This window comes from Myxine glutinosa, chromosome 6 (assembly GCF_964187855.1).
Source record: "Myxine glutinosa chromosome 6, kmMyxGlut1.1, whole genome shotgun sequence".
In the NCBI taxonomy this organism is placed as follows: Eukaryota; Metazoa; Chordata; class Myxini; order Myxiniformes; family Myxinidae; genus Myxine; species Myxine glutinosa.
The window spans coordinates 163,392,521-163,417,637 of record NC_136266.1 but is presented as its reverse complement, the minus strand read 5'-3'; the positions used below and the strand labels follow the sequence as shown (position 1 = coordinate 163,417,637).

At 42.9% G+C, this 25,117-nt stretch overlaps 1 protein-coding gene across 3 annotated transcripts in view; it reads right to left on the bottom strand.

Annotated features, from left to right (window-relative positions):
- Nucleotides 1-25,117, bottom strand: part of AMD1 (adenosylmethionine decarboxylase 1) — a 56,892-nt gene that overhangs the window by 23,950 nt on the left and 7,825 nt on the right. For all 3 annotated transcript variants that reach the window (XM_068118882.2, XM_078780858.1, XM_068118883.2), the window contains exons 2-4: nt 24,207-24,293; nt 4,663-4,786; nt 4,116-4,218 (exon numbers count right to left, since the gene is read on the bottom strand). In XM_068118882.2, coding sequence (XP_067974983.2) covers nt 4,116-4,218; nt 4,663-4,786; nt 24,207-24,293 — 314 coding nt within the window. The remainder of the gene's footprint in view (nt 1-4,115; nt 4,219-4,662; nt 4,787-24,206; nt 24,294-25,117) is intronic.

The following is a 25,117-nucleotide window of genomic DNA, read 5'->3' as shown; positions in this document are numbered from 1 at the left end:
CCAACAGTTTAGGAGATGGCGTGATTGATTGACAGACAAACAGAGTCAGAAAGAGAGCCGATTACAATATCCCATCAATTTTTTTTTTTCCCAAAAAGTGTTGGGTATAATAATTCGTATTCTTACTTGCTTTTATCTCAAACTATAAGGTTGTACACCAACAACACAATGTACGAAGATACAGAGCACGTGTGTGCTTGTGAAGCTCGCTCCTTCCTGTTCTACAGTTAAATTTCCTGCCAAGACTTACAAGATCGCTGGTAGCAGTGAACACGTTGCACTTTAGAGTTCTTAGATAGGATTAGATTCCTCCATATTAAATGTGTTGATGTTTTTGATTTTTCTACCTTGTATACAAATTTGGATTTGGCACTGGTTAAGGATGCACTCTGTTATTACCCTGCGCTCAAAGCGAAAAGTGGGGTTAAGTGATCGTCACGTACGTATGTACCTGGGTAGCTGCATTTTTTAAATTAACTTTCTCGGCAACTGTTGGTCCGATTGACACGAAATTTTCACCATAGTATGCGTCTACGCATGTATAATTTTTAGTGATAAATACGACGTCATAGGTCATGGTTTTGGGCGCAATCTTTGAAAACCCGAAAAACTTTGGACCTCTATATGCCTGAAGCCACTCTATGAAAAATCTTGAAACGTGGTGCATTGTAAATAACTCTGCATATGGGAATAAGTGCCGTTAACGAGGATGTCATTGGTGCCTTCATTACGACGTCATAATTCAACAAGTGCAGCGCTTAGTTAGATCGGTTAGAAATTTATCGAGTGTGATCTACGCAACAATTATATTGGAGAATGTAAATTCATAACATCATCAGTCATGTGGTCTGGCAGCCATATTTTATCAAAGAAACAAAAAACCTTAAAAAAAACACGAGTTGGCCCACACCATGTCGACTGAGTCGTAAGTATATTCTATGAATACCATCAAGTTAATAAAGTTTTCGCTCTTATAATATATTTTTATGCAACAGATTTGACAAGTCTCTCTTTTTCTAAGAAAAAGTATACGGGTTTTAATTATTGTAACCAACAAAAATTTTAAGATGTTGATTTCATTTTGTTTAATACTCTTGTATCTTTTTGTGGGAAATTATTTCAACAAATAAAAGATATTCCAATGGGAGGGAACTGTAGCCCATTATTAGCAGACATGTTTCTTGTTTATTGTGAGTTTTAATTTGTGCAGAAGTTGATGAAGGAAAATAAGTTAAGCTTTGCTAAAATGTTGTCGACTACATGTCATTATAGCGAAGATATGAATGAATGAATGAATGATCGTTTTAAGGCCATTTTCCCCGCTAGAGCGGGGGTTAGCCTTGCGGGCCCCATGACAATCATGGTTCCCTGTTTGAGGCAATGTTTTTATGGCCGGATGCCCTTCCTGACGCCAACCCTTGGTCACGCTCTTACGATGCGCAGGGATACGGTGTACCTATTCTAAATCGGGGTACACACCGGGATCATTCATCCCAGCAAGCTGGTACTCAATTTGCCGACCTCGGAAGGATGACAGGCTGAGGCAACCCCCCTGGCGTTAATTCAGCGATCGACCGGGATTCGAACCCAGGATCCTCGGATCCCAAGCCGGCCCCCTAACCGCAAAGCCAACACCAGGCTTATTATAGCGAAGATATATGTGTGATTAATTACAAATTTTTGATAGGCTGATTCATAGGATTTATACAGAAAGCCTAATAGCAGATAACAGTCATAGTGATGATGGTGTTAATAATAATAATAAAGGAGTCTTATATAGCCCCATCAAGAAGAGTTAACGACCCTCGTGGCGCTTTACATTATCATGCGAATGCACACACACTGCACACACATACACAAACATACACACACACAGACACACCTTCACTCTTGCCCTATTCCTCTCCCTCACCATTCAAAACCCACAGATGTGTGCTCTCCCCTCCTCCTCCCCCTCCCTCCCCCGCACATGTGTTAGTGTTGTTGCATACCTGGATGTTTTAATTAGAGTTGGAAATAATTGTTTTAGTACAAATCTGTGTCATAAAGTTGACTATACAGTATTAGTTTTCCTGTTGTCCTGTATACTTTTTGTCTCATAATGTACCTGTTAAGAAAGGTTACAATGTCTTTCATCTCAGGTTATTATATTTGCTAGAATTTATTTGTGAAGGATGATTTTGTGGTTCATGCGAAGAAGATATATTCCATTACGTTAGACAGGATTATTGTGCTAATACGTAGATTGTTTAGATTGTGTGAAAATGTTTTCAGACGTCATTGTAATCTTTTGTTTAACTTTGGTTGGTTTTTGGGTAAACAGGTTCCTGTAGCATTGGAAGTGGTGTGAAAGAATCAAAATAAATAAGTAATGGGGATTTGTTGTTGGTGTTGATTGTTCATATTTTAGATAAATAAATAAGTCAATTAAACCAGAAGTGTCATTATGTTTACCAGAAGGGGAACTTCATTATAAATTGAGGGCCTGTGTATTGATTTGTCTGCTGGTGAATTGCTGTGTAAATTCTCTGGTGGTAATGTAATAAGTGGTAAGGTATTTCTGGACAATAGGTGTGTATGTGTGTAAATGTGTGTGTGAATGTTTTCTGTTGGTATGCATTGTTTATTTATTTATGTTTATTTTTGTCCTCCATCTCTAATTTCCTTGATTTTCTTTGCCTATGGATCTTGTCTGAGGGCTGAATCTTGCAAATAGTTTTTGTAAGGTTCACCTGGCCGCACCTGGATGGGTCGAGGAGTATCAGCCAAAACCCAAATCCTATCCAGGTTCCTCCTGACGACTCCATCTTTGACTTTTTAGGTTCATCCTGATACTCCAATGCTGTATTTGGTCAGTTATTTGATGGATTAAAGACATTATGACATTTTTGGAGAAATTAAATTTTGTATGAACTTTCATATTCTTACATAATTCTTCTTTTCCTCCTTGCACCATTAGGCACAAAGGGGTGCCGAGGCAGTTTCATTGGCTTGGTCACTTGGGGTGGATGGATGGGGTCGCAAATCCGACAGGACATGCAAGTGCAGGAATTAATAATTTCTTCAAGATGTCGGGGCCAGCTCGCCTTCTATTCGCAAAGTACACGGTAGGGAGTTAAACGTCCACCAACTAATGCCAGCAACGGGACACCCAGTTTAACATCCATCTGAGGGACGGCACGGCACACAAATCAATGAATCATCTTGCATACGAAATAGGATGCCAGCTTATAGCTGGGTCGAAATTTGAACCCAGGCAAGACAATTCAGAGGCAAGTCAGCACACCTCTACGTTATCCTGCCAGTCATTCCTACAAAATAGCTACTTAAAATACAGAACAAAATATCATCACGTGGAATGAATGAATGTTCGTTTTAAGGCCATTTTTCCCCGCTAGAGTGGGGGTTAGCCTTGCGGGCCCCATGACCTCATGGTTCCCTGTTTGAGGCAATGTTTTTACGGCCGGATGCCCTTCCTGACGCCAACCCTTAGTCGCCTCTTACTAGGGATACGGTGTACCTATTCTAAACCGGGGTACACACCGGAATCATTCATCCCAGTGAACTGGTACTCAATTTGCCGACCTCGGAAGGATGACAGGCTGAGTCAACCCCCCTGGCGTTAATTTAGCGATTGACCGGGATTCGAACTCAGGATCCTAAGATCCCAAGCCGGCACCCTAACCGCTACGCCAACACCAGGCTCCATCAAAACATGATGCATCAAAACATGCCGTGGGCGGTATTCGACCCACAGGATCCCCATGCCGACTCTAGGCAATGCCATTCAACTTGTCGAGCATTTGTAAATGTGTGTGTAATGAAGAAGAAATCCTAACTTAAGCACTCAAAATTATATCAAACACGGTGTCAAATCTTTAAATGTGTGCACTCAAGTTTACTGCCCTGCATCAAACCACCCTGTGGCACACTGCACTGGAAGCCAAATAAAGTATGATGACAGAGCATTGGGAGAGAAAAGATATGCAGCGGAGGATATTTGAAAGAACTTTGTCGGCACTGTACCCTCTACTGGAAGGGAAAGCCTGAAAGTGTTTATAAATCAATTAAATCAAGATAAAGCAAACAGTTATTAAAATGCTTCCACAGATTACCTGGAAAAAGAGAAAGTAGAAAATCTGCCTCTCGTGAGAAGGATCCATGAGGTAAAGGTTGATGATTTGGCTGAAGATAACTCTTCCTAGAATAGAACAGGGACTGGAACAGCAATGTAACAATTAAACCTCCAATTATGGCATGATATTTTCTAAATATATTGTCATTAAAAAAAAAAAAAACCACCTTTAGAGGCCATTTTTCCCCGCAAAGCGGGGGTTGGCCTTTTTCGGGAACCGTGGTTGTTGTTGGTTTTTTGGTCCCCTTTTTGAAGCAATGTTTTACGGCCGGATGCCCTTCCTGACGCCAACCCTTTTTGCCGCCTTTAACGACAAACAGGGAATTACCAGTGAACTGGTACTCAATTTGCCACCTCGGTAGGATGACAGGCTGAGTCAACCCCCCTGGCGTTAATTCAGCGATCGACCGGGATTCGAACCCAGGATCGTAGGATCCTAAGCCGGCACTCCTAGCCGCTAGCCCAACACCAGGTCATAATACAAAGGAAAAGATTAAAAGGGAAGTGGCAGATTGAGCAGAGACTACCTGCGGAGTATTTTGGCAGTATGAATACACGAGAGAGAGAAGTGGACGGAGGGCGAGTAAGAGTGTTGTTTTCCCACACGTCTTTAGGATAAAGCGTTGTCGAGATATAAACATCGAACTCTCACTGGAAGGAGAAGAAGAAGAAATGCACATTGTAAATAATGGCCAATACAAACGAATTTTAAAAAGAAAAAGAAAGCACACGCACACCTTAACAAATTATTTCCATATAAAAGTATTGTCATAGCCATCGGTCCGTTGTGGTTGCCTGGTTCGAATCCAGTGATTCTCGTGAAAGCAATCTTGATTTCAAAGACCGTTTCAAAGACCCATTTCGAAGACCTCCCTCTCCCACCCTGGCCAGATCCTCGTGTCCAATGCCATGCTACCATAAAAGGGTGGAGTCTCCGAATTGGCCAAGTGGTGTGCCGATAGACGATCATGTGACAGAGCTGGGCTGAGCGAGGCCGAGTCAAGTGACGTGATCTTGTCTAGCGGTAGGGGGACCGCTGCCAATCACCTTCAATGAGGATTTTGGAAACCACCAAAAATCCACCAGGATAACCAGAATTCACCGAAGACCAAATATATTTGAAAAGGAAATGGCACACGGGTAAGGAATTTACAAGAAGCAATGCAAAACAAACTAGAAAGAGCAATCAGATATTGCAGACCCTCACCAGGACGTGTTTTCAGTCGTTTTTAAGGCTTTTGTGTTAAAACAAATATGGCGGCCGAACCACGTGACCGATGACATCATTATTATTATTATTTTTCTCCACCTCAAGAAATTTCATCTTGATCGGATGAAGGTTTGTACTTGTCGAATTATGACGTCATAATGGAGGCAACTATGACATAATCATTAACATATTTTATTCCCCATGGAGAGTTCTTTACAATGAGCCATGTCTCAATTTGTTCTGTGCAGTGCTTTCGGAGATACAGAGGTGCAAAGTTTTTCCAAGATGGCGCCCACACCACGTGACCTATGACGTCATAATTATGATTAAAGATTGTACAGGTAGAGTTGCACCTTTGGTGAAAATTTCCTGTCAATCGGACCAAAGGTTGCAGAGAAAATCATATTTATTCTGTGCGGACAAACAAACAAATGAAAAATCACTCATAGAGCGACACTTGACAAAACAGAACAAAGTAGAATGGCACTCAGTAGAGCATCCTTTTGACCTCAAAAATAATTAGTGGTTGAATTCAGTGACCTGATATGCAAATAGTCTTCAACGTTTAAGTTAATCAAATGAAAATTGACAATTTTAGAAATTTGGCCTATGTTGCCCTTTTGGCCTATGTTGACCGCAAAAACAGTTGGTGGTGCGTTTCACTAAGCTGATATGCAAATCCTATTCAGATTTTTCATGTCAATCGGATGAAAATTGAGGATTTTAGAAATCCCAAAAAATTAGTTGACCTTTGGCCTATTTTGACCGTATGACCTAATGACCTATGTTGATCTCAAAAATAGTTGGTGGTTGAATTCAGTTAGCTGGTATGAAAATCATATTCAAATTTCAAGTCAATCGTCATGAAAATCAATCAATCGGAAGTCAATCGGATGAAAATTGAGGATTTTAGATATTTGAAAAAAGTGGTTGACCTTTAGATTATGTTGACCTTGTGACATATTTGACCTCAAAAATAGTTGTTGGTTGAATTCAGTTAACTGATATGTAAATCCCATTTAATTTTCAAGTCAATCGGATGAAAATTGAGGATTTTAGAAATTTGAAATTGTTGTTGACCTTTGGCCTATGTTGACCTATTGACCTTTTGATCCCAAAAACAATAAACTTCTTGCTTTTGACCAACTCTACCATTTGGTGAAATTTCGTGAAGATCGGTTGAAAATTGTGACCTGCAGGCGCCTGACAGACACAGACAGACAGACAGACAGACAAACAAACAAGAAGACGTCATGCGTAGCACGATACTTGCAAAATCCGCCCTCCCCCAAAAGTTTTCCAATGATACATGATGGCCTATGTTGACCTTTTGGCCTATGGTGACCTCAAAAATACTTGGTGTTGAATTCAGTAACCAGATATGCAAGTCCTCTTCAAATTTCACATCAATTAGATGAAAATTTAGGATTTTAGAAATGTGGCCTATGTTGACCTTCCGATGTTGACCTCAAATATACTAGGTGGTTGAATTCAGTGACGAGATATGCAAGTCCTCTTCAAATTTCAAGTCAATCGGATGAAAATTGAGGATTTTAGAAATTTGGCCTATGTTGACCATTTGGCCTATGTTGACCTTTTGGCCTATGTTGACATCAAATATAGTTTGTGGTTGAATTCAGTGACCAGATATGCAAGTCGTCTTCAAATTTCAAGTCAATTGGATGAAAATTGAGGATTTTAGAAATTTGGCCTATGTTGACCTTATGGCCTATGTTGACCTCAAAGGTACTTGGTGGTTGAATTCAGTGACCAGATATGCAAGTCATCTTCAAATTTCAAGTCAATTGGATGAAAATTGAGGATTTTAGAAATTTGGCCTATGTTGACCTTTTGGCCTATGTTCACCTAAAATATAATTTGTGGTTGAATTCAGTGACGAGATATGCACGTCCTTTTCAAATTTCAAGTCAATTGGATGAAATTTGAGGATTTTAGAATTTTGGCCTATGTTGACCATTTGGCCGATGTTGACCTCAAGAATAGTTGGTGGTTGAATTCAGTGACCAGATGTGCAAGTCCTCTCCAAATTTCAAGTCAATTGGATGAAAATTGAGGATTTTAGAAATTTGGCCTATGTTGACCATTTGGCCAATGTTGACTTCAAAAATTCTTGGTGGTTGAATTCAATGACCAGATATGCAAGTGGTCTTCAAATTTCAAGTCAATCGGATGAAAATTGAGGATTTTAGAAATTTAGCAAAGTTGGTGACCTTTGGCCTATGTTGACCTTTTGACCTATTGACCCCAAAAACAATAGGCTTCTGGCATTTGACCAACTCTACCACTTGGTGAAGTTTGGTGAAGATCGGTTGAAAATTGTGACCTGTAGGCCGGTGACAAACTAACAGAGTCACAAACACAACCGACCAATATACTTGAAAAATCTTCGATTTTGCAAGTAACAAACAGAAAAACAGACAGAATAACGCACAAGATCAAGCAATATACTTGAAAAATCTCAGGTAGAATTAATCAGCAATTATTTCGCTCAGGTAGAACAGCAAGGTGATCGTGAGTATTTTATTATTAAAATTAGTATACAGTGCACGTTTTTATGCTTCCGCAGGACGGTTGTCCGTCCGGTTGTCGGTCCGTACCAGACTTTCGTTTCCAGAATAACCGCTTATGGAATTGGCTTATTGGTATGAACTGTAATAATTGGTATGATAACAAAATTGGTATGAACTGTAATGCAAATATTAACTGGTTCGATTTTGGGTTGAAAAGGTCAAAGGGACCATGTAGTACATGGGCTTATGTATATTTGTGGACCGTTTTGCTAGATTCTTGGCAACTAGGCTTAATTCACTCGAAATAGCATATAAAATAAAAAAATTGCTGTTGCCAAATTTTCACGACATCTTCATGGCGGCCATCTTGGATTTCAAGATGGCCACCATTTCGGACCTATTTTGCCTTATATCTCACTTATTAATCAAGGTATCAGCACAAGAATAGTGTCCTTACCCACATTTTCGGGGTCAAGGAAGACAATGGTAATAATCAAATTTCAGCTGGATGGCCAACATCTTTATAATTTCAAGATGGCCACCATTTTTTAATCTAGTTTTGCCCAAACTCCAGGTCAAAGCCATACTTTAAAAGGTTTTCATGTATATCAGGTTTAAATATAAATGTCCTGGTATTGAATCTATTTACTTTTACTCACAGGTACTTACATTTTTAGATAATGGTTAGGATTGGATTGGGAGTGGGTGGATAGGAGGTGGGGGGACAGGGGAGTTCTTCTGCCAGATCCACACCCAAATATTATCTAAAGAATCAAGCTACCGTACATCTAGTTTTAGTCAAATATTATTCCTGAAACTGTGTTGGATGACTTTTTAACAATCTTTATTCTTTTCAGATGTGCAGCAGAGGACCTTGAGAAGTTGCATTCTTGGATAACTGTGGAGGAAGAACGACTGCCGGCATCATGACCACACCAGAGGAACCTGCTGCTAAAAAGAAGCCCATTGACTTCAGTCTTTGTTTGCTATGCCAAGGGAAGAAATACATAAAAAGGAAAGTGCTTGAGCCTTTAAGCACACCACAGGCAGATACATATGAGACATTTTTGCGAAATCTCACCAAACGAGATACATACAGGAATCCGACATATGTGGCCATAAATCAAAGACTGCAAGGCTTATCCGCTGGTGATCTGATGTCAAGAAAAGCATTATGGCATCGGAGCTGTTACGGTATGCTGACACATATACAGCATATTGAACGTGATAAAGGACGATATGAACAAGCCACAAGTCAAATGGACACTCGTGTTCTGACCGGAGGTAAGAAACGAGGAAGACCATCAACAACTCCTATTCCAGAGGAAGCCTCCTGTTCAGCACCAGCAGAAAGGCAGACACGGTCGACAGTACCATCATTCTGCCGGAATATGTGCTTTTTCTGTCAGACTGTGAAACAGGACAAAAAGACCGGGACAGAAGAGATACGCTGTGAGTGTAGAAGCAAAGATATTGGTAGGTCAGTTAAACAGATTGTGGAAAACAGTGACAACAGTGTCTGGAAACTCAACCTTGCGGACTTTCTCGTTGAGGGAGATTTTCTTGCAAGGGACATAACCTACCAGAAGAGCTGTTTGACCTCCAACTGGAGTCGCTACGTGCAAATGCCACAGCGCAAAAATTGTGCAGGTGACCAAAGTGGTGATGGGGACTTAGGACAGAGAGAGAGATTTGTATCAGCTGAAATTGAGTTATTCGCTGAATTACAGGATTGCATCGATGATGGACAGTTTGTCTCAACACCTGAGGCTGATGAGGTCTACAGTAACATGATGCGGGACTATGGTATTCAGAATCACAGCATCACCAGGGGCAGGCTGTTACAGAAGATCCGTGAGAACATTTGTTGTAATATTACCGATGGTCAAGGCCAAAAACCTTCTGTCATTCATGGTAAAAAGGCAAGAAGGACAGCAATAGATGCTGCAATTGAGGTGATTCCTAAAGCTGTAGAGGAAGGAATTCTTAATGCAGAGAAATTCGGACAGGAGGCTTACAGTGCATTTGTAGAAAAGAGAATAAGGGGAAACCAAAACCTGTGGTCGACAATGACCAAATTGAAATTGCCATCTTGGAATTCGGTTGGCAAAGACCTGTTGGTGAAAACTGGTAGTGAGGTTGTGGCACTGAAAGTGACGACATCCCTGTTTGCTCGACTACTAGTCATTGCAAGGTCATCGAGGGAAGCAGTGGATCTAGAGGAAGTGGTAGGGGCACATGAACTGTCCAATACCAATAGAACTCTTCTCCAGCCAAATGGAATGGTCCACCCCACCACCGACAAGAGCAAGATCATATCACTCCTGGAGGGTCTTGTGAAATCCAGTGATGACACAAACTCAAGTGACCATGCTGAAGAACTTGCAGAACACCCTGAGAATGTGCAAGAAAGACCCAGGACATGCTTAATTGTTGATGGAATGGCGCTATTGCAAGAATTAATGTGTCAAGAAATTTCAGAACTGCAAGGAGCTAGGCACAGCGTATGTACAGCTAGCCGAATGCAGAGGATGTGCTTATGAGCAGCTTCGGGTTGTGTTTGACAATTACACAATTGATGCATCATTGAAGGAAGGAACAAGGGAACGTCGTAGAGGCAAGACCAAGGCAGTGAAAAACTATATTGTTGATGAGCAAACTAAAATCAAGGACACCAAGTCATTCCTTGCTAGTAATGTCACAAAGGATTCACTGACACTCTTCCTGGCAAATAGATTGATCAACAGTAGATCCTCCATGCAGATTGTAACGGTGACAAGGAGAAGCGTCCAGAGCAATTTTGAATGTGAAATTGCTAAAGAGGTCAGTAGCCAGGAGGAAGCTGACACACTCATGATTTTGCATGCAGTGCAACTTGTGAAAACAGGATTCATTGTGAGTATCTATTCCCCAGACACAGATGTGTTGTTACTTGCTCTACGTCGAAGTGATGACCTAGGAAGTGATGCTGCAGTTATCATGGGCACTGGAAAAAACCGTCGGAAAATCTTACTAAGGCCAATCTATGAACAGCTTGGTGCTCAGAGGGCAAAAGCACTTGTTAATTGGCATGCTCTCGCCGGCTGTGACACCACTGGCCACATTCAGGGCAAGAGTAAAACAACTTGCTTCAAGGCATTCACTGAAAGTAATCAAACAGTAGTGTCAGCAATTGCTCAGCTTGGAGAGGGTGATAAACCATCTGATGCTGTCCTAGAAGGATGTGAAGAGTATTTCTGTCACCTCTTCTGTCCGAAAGGTGTCACAATAAGAAGTGCTGCTGAACTACGATGGCACCTATTCCACCAGCTGAAGGCTGATCAGGGAGTCGAGAAACTAACACCAACTGCTGGTGCCTGGAAAGAGCATGTCCAGCGTGCTCATTTGCAAGCACACACGTGGGCACAAGATCTAACTCTAAATCCAACTGTGATCGACCCAAACACCTTGGGATGGGAAACTGTTGGAGGCGAATTGAGACCAGTCGTGACGCAGGTTGCAATTGCTCCAGCCTCAATTCTCCAACTTGTTCGCTGTGGCTGTGGACGAGCTGCAAAGAGTCTAGCAAATTGTGTTCACGCAGGTGTTCATGCAAAGCTAGGAATGTAGTCTGTACCGAATTGTGTAACTGTGATGCTGATTTGGAGAAATGCTGCAACACTGATGCCCAGCCTATTGGGAATGACTGTGTTTGATCAGTAGAGAGCCTGTCGTTTGGATTTTTGATAGGAGTTGTTTGATGAAACAAACTGATTAACAAACTGTAGCATTGCTTTCAGAAAAGGCTTAAGTCTATGATGGTTGCTAGCCACCACAACTAGTCTTCATCAATTGTCTCAGACTAAGACACTAGGCTATGTTTGCTCATACTTTGATAAAAAATGGCGGCCATCTTGAAATTATAAAGATGTTGGCCATCCAGCTGAAATTTGATTATCACCATTGTCTTCCTTGACCCCGAAAATGTGGGTAAGGACACTATTCTTGTGCTGATACCTTGATTAATAAGTGAGATATAAGGCAAAATAGGTCCGAAATGGTGGCCATCTTGAAATCCAAGATGGCCGCCATGAAGATGTCGTGAAAATTTGGCAACAGCAATTTTTTATTTTATATGCTATTTAGAGTGATTTAAGCCTAGTTGCCAAGAATCTAGCAAAACGGTCCTAAAACTTTGGTTTCCCAACATAAGCCCATGTACTACATGGTCATGTGACCTTTAATTTAAAATCTTGGTTACCACAACTTGTGGACGAGAGAAGGGATTTCAATCAAACTTGACAGTACATATCGCGGATGCTTCTTCATGGTGGTCGAACCCTTCCCCCTCCTCCCCCCAATGCAATTCGGGGGCAAAATCTTCCCCATTCTGTCCTGCTGTCCGGATTTGTCAGGTCAGCGCTTAATTAGGGTCAGAGTTCCGATTGGTCCCCATGGACCGTCCCTTTCCCTCTTGTCCCTGTTTCTCTCTTTCTCCAACTCTGACGTGGCCCTGACTTCGTGAAGGTGGGTCACACCATCCTCGATGTGGGGGATCTCTGGGTCGTTTCTGGGAGATCGATCCGCTGTCTTTGTGTCACGGGCTTGTTCGAGAGAACTGTCCGAAGTGATACAACAACAACCAAATTTGACACCACAATGGCCTGCTGTGCAAAGATGGACAGATTAAATGTTTGGGTGTAACAGGACTTGTGCCCTTTGAAAATATTTTTGCAGATCATAACTCGAGTTTGAAACATCTGAGGTTTTACCTCTGTCATGTGACCTTTAATCGAGATCAAACGTAAACAGTGGGTTGACATCGAACGCAGGCGGACGCATATCCAATATCACCCACCGATGCAGACATTGTACAACAGAGCTCGTTTCGTCCCACCCTGCACAATAACTTGGGGTATAATTAGCAGTGTAGGTAGATCCTAGACTCGTGGAGGTGTATCCTAGACTCGTGGACGTAGATCCTAGACTCGTAGAGGTAGATCCTGGACTCGTGGAGGTAGATCCTAGACTCGTGGACGTAGATCCTAGACTCGTGGAAGTAGATCCTAGACCCGTGGAGGTAGATCCTAGACCAGTGGAGGTAGATCCTAGACTCGTGGAAGTAGATCCTAGACCCGTGGAGGTAGATCCTAGACTCGTGGAGGTAGATCATAGACTCGTGGAGGTAGATCGTAGACTCGTGGAGGTAGATCGCAGACTCGTGGAGGTAGATCGTAGACTCGTGGAGGTGTATTGTAGACTCGTGGAGGTGTATCGTAGACTCGTGGAGGTGTATCGTAGACTTGTGGAGGTAGATCCTAGACTCGTGGAGGTGTATCATAAACTCGTGGAGGTGTTGGTGAACTCGACGTTGACCAGATGCTGGTGTCTGTTGGCAAGATTGTGACACTCACTGTCCAATTGCAGCCACGTCTGCAGGCATTCACGATATTTACTCCATCTAAGAGGCGTAAACGGCGGAGTTATGTCATTCACGACGTGTTCAAAGTGCATGAAGCACTTTAAACGCGATTTTCCCGAGGCCATGACTAAACATTCAGCGCGACATGGGCGCCGCCATTTTGTATGTCATGTGACCCAAGCAAGTGTTCTGATGGGCCTAGATTCAACATCAGTGCCTTCGATGCAAGACAAAGTAGTGCGACATAAACGCGTGGAAAACTTTCAAACTGGCAGGATCTGTTAGTTAAACTTTTTGTATGTGCTACAACTTGGCACGTACTCAGATTACCAGTGATTATTTTTTAGTCTCTCTGACCTCGGAACGGGATTGAACGAAACACGATGTCATCTTGAGGCCTATAGGGCCCAATGGGCCAGATCTTTTGGTTCAGGTCCAGATACAGATCCGGTCTATCATTGGGCTACAAAACGTAAACCGTTCAGTCTGGTGAAGGTATGCGTTCTGCAGTGTGCCATTCTAGTTTTGTCCTCTTTTTCTTTCCAAGACACAAATGAGGACATTGCTACAGAAGAGAGGGAATAATATTTTTAACTCAGTATTTTGTTAAATACTACACTCACGTGGGTCAGATGGCCTAGATTCCTAGAAGAACGCACACTCACCTTTAAGCTATCCAACCTGGATTTGAATCCTGACACAGTTAAAGCCTGTCATCCCAGTATCCCACCAATGTGTGTGCCATCGCTCGGCTGGACATAAATGTGTGTGCCCGTATTGTACGAATTGTGCTGCAATTGCAGAGCAGGACATATGGATGGAGTGATATAAAATGCAGCGAAGAACTGCCGAACAAAAAAGAAAGGAAAAAAAAAAAAAAAACCTTCACAAGTCATTACTTGATTAACTCTAATGTAAAAACAAACAAATCTAGATGTTATGTCCTCCACAAAATGCCTCGATGTTAGCGAAGTGAGGGAACGAAAATAAACAGCACATGCACAGAAGGCATCGTCCTGCATTTGGGACATTTCAAAAGTCCTGTATGGTCGGTGCTCATACGCAGAATCCCCAGGAAATAGCAATCTTCAGGCACCCTAAAGTATATTGTGTGGGTGAGATAAGGATTGTCATCAAAAATGGCTCAGAAAGCTTATGAAAGAATCAGAAAATACTTGGAAAGGTACGTGAGAGAAACGGTTGTGCCTGTGTACAACGAAAGACCGGAGGACATTCTCAGCACTCCAAATGGTCAACTACTTGTAGTGGAAACTCCCAACCATGTGGGTCAGTGCAAGGCCCGAGTGTACGGGCATGTCCGATGCAGACTTGCAAGCCGACGTAAACCGATGGATCACAAGCAATGAATGGACTGCGTGTCTGGTTTAGGTGATTTTGAACACTGATGGGAAGGAAGGACATATATGGGGGCTTGTGAATGTACAGCATAAGTTTCAAATGATGATATTTACTATTAATCCTGTTAGGAGGGTGGGGGAGCTACGGCAGATACGGCAGCTGGGAGGGTGGGGGAGCTACGGCAGCTGGGAGGGTGGGGGAGCTACGGCAGCTGGGAGGGTGGGGGAGCTACGGTAGCTGGGAGGGTGGGGGAGCTACGGCAGCTGGGAGGGTGGGGGAGCTACGACAGCTGGGAGGGTGGGGGAGCTACGGCAGCTGGGAGGGTGGGGGAGCTACGGCAGCTGGGAGGGTGGGGGAGCTACGGCAGCTGGGAGGGTGGGGGAGCTACGGCAGCTGGGAGGGTGGGGGAGCTACGGCAGCTGGGAGGGTTGGGGAGCTACGGCAGCTGGGAGGGTGGGGGAGCTACGGCAGATGGGAGGGACAGCAGCTGGGAGGGTGGAGAAGCTACGGCAGCTGGGAGGGTGGAGAAACTACGGCAGCTGGGAGGGTGGAGAAGATACGGCAGCTGGGAGGGTGGGGGAGCTACGGCAGATGGGAGGGACAGCAGCTGGGAGGGTGGAGAAGCTACGGCAGCTGGGAGGGTGGAGAAGCTACGGCAGTTGGGAGGGTGGAGAAGATACGGCAGCTGGGAGGGTGGGGGAGCTACGGCAGCTGGGAGGGTGGAGAAGCTAAAACAGCTGGGAGGGCGGAGAGCTACAACAGCTGGGAGGGCGGGGAGCTACAACAGTTGGGAGGGCTGTTATAAATATACTTTATTCTTCGGTTCCGGGGCCACAACAGGAGTTCCACGACATTTTTTTCATCTATTGCTAAAAGGATGAGTATCCATGTGCCTGTGTTACATCCACGGCCGATGCTAGCTTGTACGAAAAGGAAATGGTGCGAACCCAACACCTCTCATCCACGGATATTTCTTGTATTCCCATATTTCCATGATTCCAACTTGCATTGAGTAACAGAACAATTATGGTTAACAATTTCGCCCTGGTGTTGGGCTAGCGGCTAGGGTACCGGCTTAGGATCCTAGGATCCTGGGTTCGAATCCCGGTCGATCGCTGAATTAACGCCAGGGGGGTTGACTCAGCCTGTCATCCTTCCGAGGTCGGCTAATTGAGTACCAGTTCACTGGTAATTCCCTGTTTGTCGTTAAAGGCGGCAAAAAGGGTTGGCGTCAGGAAGGGCATCCGGCCGTAAAACATTGCTTCAAAAAGGGGACCAAAAAACAACAACAACCACGGTTCCCGAAAAAGGCCAACCCCCGCGTCGCGGGGGAAAATGGCCTCTAAAAGTGGTTATTTATATTATTATAATTTCGAAATTGCCACTCTTTCGTCTAAAATTTAAATCCTGACAATTTGGTTTAAAATCTAAATTCCCCCTGGTGGGAGCCAAAACAAGTGGGGAGGGCTGTTATAAACGGTGAGGGGCGCATCTCTGCTCGTGGTGTCAGGCCGTGTCACGGCGACATCTGAATAACTGAATACAGAGTTGGATGATATATTTCAATTATGTAATGATAAATCGAACGTGTTTTTAAGACAAAGCGCGTTTGTGTAGGCCGAGCAAAATGATGGCCGAAAAACCCAACAAGAGGCAGTGGGATGACCAAGATGGCGAGCCGCCATTTTGGTACACCACTACACTAGATTGGGTTTCCGGATTTTGCGGCAGGTTTGTCTCAAAGTTAATTTTGGAATAATGATTTTACAATAATTATAACTTTGAAGCTGCACACCAATGGTAGGGAAACAAGCATTACGCCTAGGTCCCCCGTCGGTGAAGTGATGCGAGTTGACAAAGTGGAAGACGCAAGGCGGCCATCTTGGATTTTGACATGGCGACCCAATTTTCAATAGCGTTCTCCCTTATGCGCAGATACACCAACACACCAGATTAGAAGTTAGTAGTTCGTTTATTTTTCAAGATATTTCGCTCACAAGGTTCAGACATATATATGGTGGTGGCCATCTTGGATTTTGACGTGGCGACCCAATTTTCAATAGCGTTCTTCCTTATGCCTAGATACACCCACACACCAGATTAGACGTTGGTAGTTCGTTTATTTTTCACGATATTTCACTCACAAGGTTCAGACATATATATGGTGGCGGCAATCTTGGATTTTGACGTGGCGACCCAATTATTTTCAATAGCGTTCTTCCATATGCCTAGATACACCCACACACCAGATTAGAAAGTTGGTACTTCGCTTATTTTTCAAGATATTCCGCTCACAAGGTTCAGACATACATGGCGTCAGACATACATGGTGGTGGCCATCTTGGATTTTGACGTGGGTTGCACCCACACACCAAATTAGAATTCGGTCATTCGCTTACGCACGCACGCACGCAAGCATGCACACACGCACGGGAAAACCATAGTCCCCCTTTCGCTCCATGGTGCGACGGGGGACAACAACTATGTCGGTACAGCATCTTGCGCCTTGTGGAGAGGTTAACGGGCAGCCCGACATGAGCGATTCAGCCGAGGCAGACTTGACTAGCCCGCCCGGGTGGACTCGCGCAAGGACGATGCTACTTGGGGTGCCGCTGCTTTGGATTCTGGGAGCTTGTCACCATTGCCGGCCCCGGGTCTGCCGAGTTCCTTGAGTAAATCGCCCGGCGAGGGGGCCTGGCCAATACCGAGCGCAGGGGGTCGTGGAGTTGACGTACATTTCACGTGAGGTGGACAGTAGGGTGGAGCTTAAAAATTTTTAAAAAACTAAATTTTTATTTTTGAAAGTCCTACCCCCTTAATCTGTTCCATATAATATAGAAACACTGTATAATAAGTTTGAGCACTAAATTATTATGTTTAGGGGTAGCTCAAGGGCCTCAAAGATTATGAAAATTATAAAAATTCAACGAATTACGAGTATATCAGACTATATCTTAATTTATTTTAAACAACACACTTGAACACAGTATTTATTTTTGGACACGTTAATAGTGAATTCTTTGTTCAGTTTCTGACAGAGTTCATAGTATCAGTCTGACAATGTCCAGCAAACCCCAAATTTATTATTTTCATGGCATCCTGGACAGTGTATGTTTTCTGCTATCAGGGTACATTCTGCGATGGTCCTCGACAACTTGCAGCAGGAATTGCAGCTGAGTTTCATCGCGGGTTATCAACCCACTGTACTCCTGAATAAGTGCCACTCCACGTTCAGCGTAGTCATTGACAACTTTTAGAGAGTTGACAGTTTCTGCAGCCTGCTTGTAGTCGTCTCTGTCATCCCACAAGTCCTGATCAACCGCGAGAAATCCATCTGGAAGTTCCATCATTCGCAGTAGTTTCATTGACCTTGCTGTGACGAAATCTTCCAAGTTCTTGTCCTTGAATGAATCAAGAGCAACAGTGATTCGCTTGGAATGATCCTGATCTTGGTCTTCTTCATTCTTCATGGCACTCACCATCAGTCTCTTGGTTGACGAACTGACCCGACTGTCGAAGAAAGCCTAGCTAACAAGTTCCTGTGACAAGTACCACACGTGATTGGAAAACTTGCGTGATGTTGACTTTGAGATGGCTGGATGGATTGATGAGTTTTCAAGCAGTGACTTCAGCAGCAGCAGGTCACTGTAAGGAGCACCTGATGCTTGAGGTGCAGAGATCCAGGCTGTCAGGTAGACACGTACTGTGAATACACACACATCACGTAATCCTCTCTTTTCTGCAGGAGTCAGTTTGAATTGAGCCTTGAACATCCAGATCTTGAGACAGTATATTACTTTGGACATCCAGCGGGCGTGGTGCATTGCTCCGGATGACATGAATCGCACTCCTCTGGCAGGAGCAGCACCGAGAAAGACAATCACAAGTTCCAAGAATTCTTTATAATCATCTCTCGGCTGACTCTGTTCAAGATGCTTGTTGGCATAATCGATAGTGCCTTGCTTTATGTCTTCCACTAGACTTGCCACATCATCAGCTGCAATCCCTGGTTCATACTTGGTCGTGTCTATGAATCCCCAGTATTCCTGGAAGCGTTTGAAGAGTGGAACCTCGGGAGAAGATTTGGCTCCCAATCCCATACACACTTGGAACACTGCACCAATTATCAATTCCATAATGTGATGCCTGCAAGCTAGTGACAAGAGCTCCTTCTCAAGCTTCTGCTCTAGGAGGACACAGGCACCAGCGATCCGACCAGTGTTTGAGCTGGTCGTGTCAAAACACATAGCTCGGATGCTGTCGGCTATGCCCCAGTCTTCAATGGCTCCAAAGACAGCAGCAGTCTGAGCCTTGCCTGTTCCAGATGGAAGCTTGGCAACTGTGAATAGCTGAGAAACTCCTTTCCCTGAAACCAATACTGGCAGGCGATCAACCTTCTCTTTTCCAATTAGATCAAGGATCAGTTTGCCGTCCCAGTGAACAACAAGGGGAACGTTACCCTGAAACTCCGCCTTTATATTTGCAGATCTCTGGACTCGGTGTTGTACTCTTTGTCGGCGAATTGAGTCTCTGTTTAGAGCAAGTTCATCAATGTTCTGTCCCAAGCTTTTGGCAGTTTCTGCTATAACAAAAACGGCTTTGCGGTCTGACACTTTTGTGCGATCTAGAGCGGCTGCGAGTTCTTCAGTAACGACAGTTTTTCGCCCCCTCTTTCTTTTTTGTGTCTGAAATGTGATGCCTCCAGCAGCTCCCTCACTTGCATTGTCCCCAGTTTCCATCTTTTCACTATCTTCTGCTGAGCTGTTTTCAGATTCAGAACCAGATGAAATCAGTTGAAATCAGTTCAGCTGTAGAAGCTGCTAACTGTTTCATTTGCTCCATTCACTGTCGCCTGGCAAGCATTTCCTCCTCTTTTGGACGCCGTTTTCTCCTTTGCAGCAAGCTTTACATCTACTCCAGCCAGCGACCCCCTTCTTCCCTTTTCTCGCTGGGCTAACAAGAAATCCTTGTCTTCTTGTAATACTGACGTATTGGTCAGAGCATCAGCATGAGCGACATCAAAAAGGTCTTCAAGCCTGGAAACAAAAGCCGACTCTCTCGCGAGTTGAGTTGGTGACGTTCGCGCTTTGTTCTTTTTCAGAAGACGCCATTCTTCAAATGTCTGCTCAAGCTTGGTTTGGCAGTTTTGATGAGCTCTCATCGGGATTCTAGCTTTCTTCCAAAAGTTAGCTATTTCCGTGATGGTAACATCCGACGATTGTCTTACGGTCTCCTTCAGATCGAGATGGTGATGTAGGAAGAATCCAAGAGCCATACGCAATGATGGCAACTTGCTGCCACTTAATTCAGTCACAGAGTCGCCAAGGAGATACAACTTGGTTTGAGATTTTGTTGCTTTTTCCACAGATGACATTTTCAATCAGATGTGAATCTGAAAGAAGTAGAACATAGCATTAAGAAATTAAGAATCAAGAAAATTCAAACAGTTCTATTAATAACTGAGCAGTGAGCACAATGCCTCAAGCAATTACACAAACATACTGCTGCAACAGTGTTGCAGCTGTTGCTTAGTCAGCATAGTCAGTCCATGAGTCCAAACAGTAAACAAGTCTGAACATGTCTGGAATATAAATTCATGGAAAATTTGCATTATCAATTTATCAGCAAAACAATGGGATTCGGATGATTGGTTGGATAATAGATATGAACCAGTTGAACCACAATGATTATGCTTCTATAATCTGTGATAATATGATACCATGTTTATACACCCATTGTGTCTGTGATTCTCTGCAAAGCCTGTGATAACTTCGTTTTTATTTTCAAATAGTGTTCTGTGATACACCTATGTACAGTGTTTACTTTTAGATACTATGGTGATAAGCGTTCCCAGGTCAGCGCTACATCTCATTTTAAAATTTATTGTCTAGCAGACTCTAGCTCAACGAACATTTTACTCTTTTATTATAACAGATATTGTGTATGTACAATGTACATATTACTACTGTAATTATTTATTTAATGGAGCACAGAGTTTTATAATTTAAAGGTTTTATCTGTGTTCCCAGTAATTAATTTTACCACAATGATTGCATGTTGTGTGTATGATGATAGGAGAGAGTGTCAATTTACTTAGTAGTTAAAATTGGGTTCTTAATTTATCAACAGAATTGATCTATTATATCAGTAGTATGCGAAATAAAAGGGCGGCCGCAGCTTTGGGGTATCAGAAACTTTACCAATATTGTTCAATTGTGCTCATATTTTGCCTGAAGTTTTATTTCATATATAGGAACAAACTGAGAGGGTAAGAAGATCATATTTCAAAAGTTCAAAAATAAGCTCCACCCTGGTGGACAGCTATGTCAGCCTCCAACCCGTTTCAGTTTCGACACCTGCTCGTTGTATTCTTAAGGGAGAGTGATTGCGGTGAAACTGATGAAGAAGAAGAGTATCATAGGCGTGGAGAATCCCATCTGCCTATTATGCGTGGACGGTTACCGAGCGAGGGGGTTGAATATTTGACCAGCTGAAAGGTCAAAGCAACCACCTGCTTCATGAATAAGGATGGAAATGGAAACAAACAAGTCAGATTGAACAAATGGACCAAGTTGGTTGGGTTTTATTAGTTGTTAACATAATAAAAATAATAATAAAGAATATGGGGTAAGATCTGACAGTTTGGTAGTGATATAAATCTCACAAATCTCGCAAAAGAAAGAATTAGTGGGAATATTCAGCCATTAATGTGAGCTTTCCAAAGGAATGTATTGTACATTTGTGAATCTCAAATCAGAGGACAAACACGAACGCGATGTTACGTGTACCTGCAATATATATTTTAATAACTTGGGACACCTATATTTGCATACCGTGAGATTGAACAAGGACAACGAATCAAATAATGATACAGATGGACGGCGCAGATCCAGAATGAAAAGATAAAAGGATGTCATGTATTGTGCCGGTCTTATAAGGCCAGTGAACTAATATCACCAAAGTTTGAAACCAGGAAAACTGATGTGACCTCAAGCACCTTTTTTTTTTAAACCACACACTATTTGTAGAATCTATTGACCAACGTCTTTAAAGAAAATTAAAAATAAAAAGTGGGAAATCGATGAATCTATGATGATAAATAGATCATGTTTCGTTGATTGGGGCTAGGTATTCCTGTTTGTGATTTTAACGATTATATTAATGATTTTTTTTTTAATGCATGAGATATATTTTTAATTATTATCAATTATAATTCATTATTTAATTATTAATCTCATTAATAATTATTATTTGTCTTATTATTATAATTAATTATTATCATTATTATTGCATCTTATTCATTATTTCATGATGAATGCATTTGAGAGATATATGAAGTACTCATTTTTGTCCCCCGTCGCACCGCGGAGCGAAAGGGGGACTATGGTTCTCCCCTCCGTCTGTGTGTGCATGCGTCTGTGCATGCGTGCGTGTGTAAGCGAAGGACCGAATCCTAATTTGGTGTGTGGGTGCAACCCACGTCAAAAATCAAGATGGCCACCACCATGCATGTCTGACGCCATGTATGTCTGAACCTTGTGAGCGAAATATCTTGAAAAATAAGCGAAGTACCAACTTCTAATCTGGTGTGTGGGTGTATCTAGGCATAAGGAAGAACGCTATTGAAAATTGGGTCGCCACGTCAAAATCCAAGATGGCCACCACCAAATATATGTCTGAACCTTGTGAGCGAAATACCTTGAAAAATAAAGGAACTACTAACTTCTAATCTGGTGTGTGGGTGTATCTCCGCATAAGGAAGGAGGCTATTGAAAATTGGGTCGCCACGATAAAATCCAAGATGGCCACCGCCATGTATGTCTGAATCTTGTGAACGAAATATCTTGAAAAATAAGCGAAGTACCAACTTCTAATCTGGTGTGTGGGTGTATCTCCGCATAAGGAAGAACGCTGTTGAAAATTGGGTCGCCACGTCAAAATCCAAGATGGCCGCCTTGCGTCTTCCACTTTGTCAACTCACATCACTTCAACGACGGGGGGACCGAGGCGTAACGCTTGTAATACCTGTTTGGTAATAATAACAGGAAAATTGTTGATATAGAAGGTAAGATAGTGATTAAATTCCTTGTTGACTTGTATTACGAGGACCACATAATTTTAAATTGTTAAATAATGAGTCACAAGGTTAGAGATATCCGAGCTATTAAAACATCCGGTGTTTTGTTGTTATGGACAAACCGAAAATTGTAAAAGGACTGACTTTATTTTCTTCTCAAAATGGCAACCTGAGAGCACGTTAAAAGCTATTTCTCGGCCTGTTTTAAATATACATCTGATGTTGGACCTCATGCCTTTGTGATATATATGAAAATATAATATTCGAATGTTTGAAAGGAAAACAGCAAACCGGTGAATATGAAGCTGTAATAGGATAAACATGATCAGTTAGAGCCTGGTAACTTAATGTTAAGGTGTGCTCACTCTATCTGATTCAGTGTGTTGAGAGCAGGTTCACATATGGAAATGGCAAGACCAGCTTGCATTTAAAGAAATGAAGTGATGACTGCTTTGGGAAGAGCTATGAGCAGTAAATCTGGCCAAAGAAGGCGTCAATTTGGCATACACCTCCATCCGAAGCATGGCAAAGGTACCATCCTCTGGAAGATTTGGAGAAATGATGTTCACCATCACCACGGGGAGCTCATGTGACCATTCATCTGAACCACACCGTCATGCATCTATCTATAATTCCAGTAATCTCTGTGTGTATGTGTGTCTGTGTGTCTGTGACCGCTGTTTCTCGACAACCACGGGTCCGATATACTTGAAACTTGCCAGATATATTGCTGGGGACCTGAGGATGTGCCTTTTCAAGGTTTCATATTAATCGGAGAAGTAGTTACCGAGCTATGTCCAAAAAACGATTCAACCAATCAGAGAGCAGCGAGCTATCACGTGTGCCGAACGTGGCGAACAGACTCTGCCTCGGACGGCACATTTGAGAGCGTATTCATTTATTTCACGTTGGCAAACTATGTTGGCGCTATGTTGGCGTTAAACTATGTTTTAGAACTAATTAAAACTAATTTGCGATTCATCGTAACTGCGATATGCGACCTTCCGGACAGTCAAATGAGGACGTCACTTCCGGACTTACGGATAGTCATAGTGACGACGTACTGATGCTGAACGTGGCGAGCATACGCTGTAAGGTACGATCGATTGTAGTACACGTTTATAATAACTCTGCCGATACAGGCCCGATTAACTGCAGCGCCATCCGAGCTGCGGCGTCGGGACGATACATTCATTGTACGGTCACATCACGCACTTACGGGCACGCCCATGGGCCCATGGGCACGCCCATGCATGCATGGGCGAAGACATTTTTTTTTTTTTTTTGGGCAAGGAACGGGCACGTCCTAGTGACCTAAAAGCGACCAACTGCTTCAGTTCAGTGCCTGGAACATCTATCGCGGCAGCAGCCAAATGGGAATTCATGTCAACAGTCAAGGGCAAGACAAAGAAAATATGTAAAGTTTGTCCCCTTAGGAACAAAGCAGGGTTTCATTTTGACAAAGTTAAGGTAAAAAATGGCGAGTGCGTTACCTCAGAACGTAAGCATCATGGTCAGCTGAGGATATGTGAGAGATGATGAGGCAGTGAACATAACTCAGGACAGATTCCCAATCACATCTGAAACAACACAATATCACAAAAAAACGAAAAGTTATCTTCTTTAAATACACTTCCATCTTTTCCCCAAATGGATGCAAAAAATGGCTTGGTCCACGTTACCACAGTAAAACCCATGACAAGCTCCTGTGAGACAATAGGTGCGACCAACACACCACACCCTCCCCCACTCCACCCTAACGAAGTACTATTACCCATGTGCTCATGGCACACGTTCCCACACCTCCCCGAACAGTACAAGACCACCTCCTGCCCTCCCTCCCCCACTCCTGTCCCACAAACCTCAGTGACAATATGCAATCACACGATCCTTCGACCACACATCTGCCAGATGCCACCCCCTCATCCCAACCATACATAAACTCTTCCCTTCCACATGTACACAATCCAAACAATAACTCTTCCCTTCCCCACGTATACAATCCATATATAAACTCTTCCCTTCCACATGTGCACAATCCATACATAAACTCTTCCCGTCCACATGTACACAATCCATACAATAACTCTTCCATTCCCCACATATACAATCTATATGTAAACTCTTCCCTTCCACGTGTACACAATCCATACATCCACTCTTCCCTTCCCCACGTATACAATCCATATATAAACTCTTCCCTTCCACATGTACACAATCCAAACAATAACTCTTCCCTTCCCCACGTATACAATCCATATATAAACTCTTCCCTTCCACATGTGCACAATCCATACATAAACTCTTCCCGTCCACATGTACACAATCCATACAATAACTCTTCCGTTCCCCACATATACAATCTATATGTAAACTCTTCCCTTCCACGTGTACACAATCCATA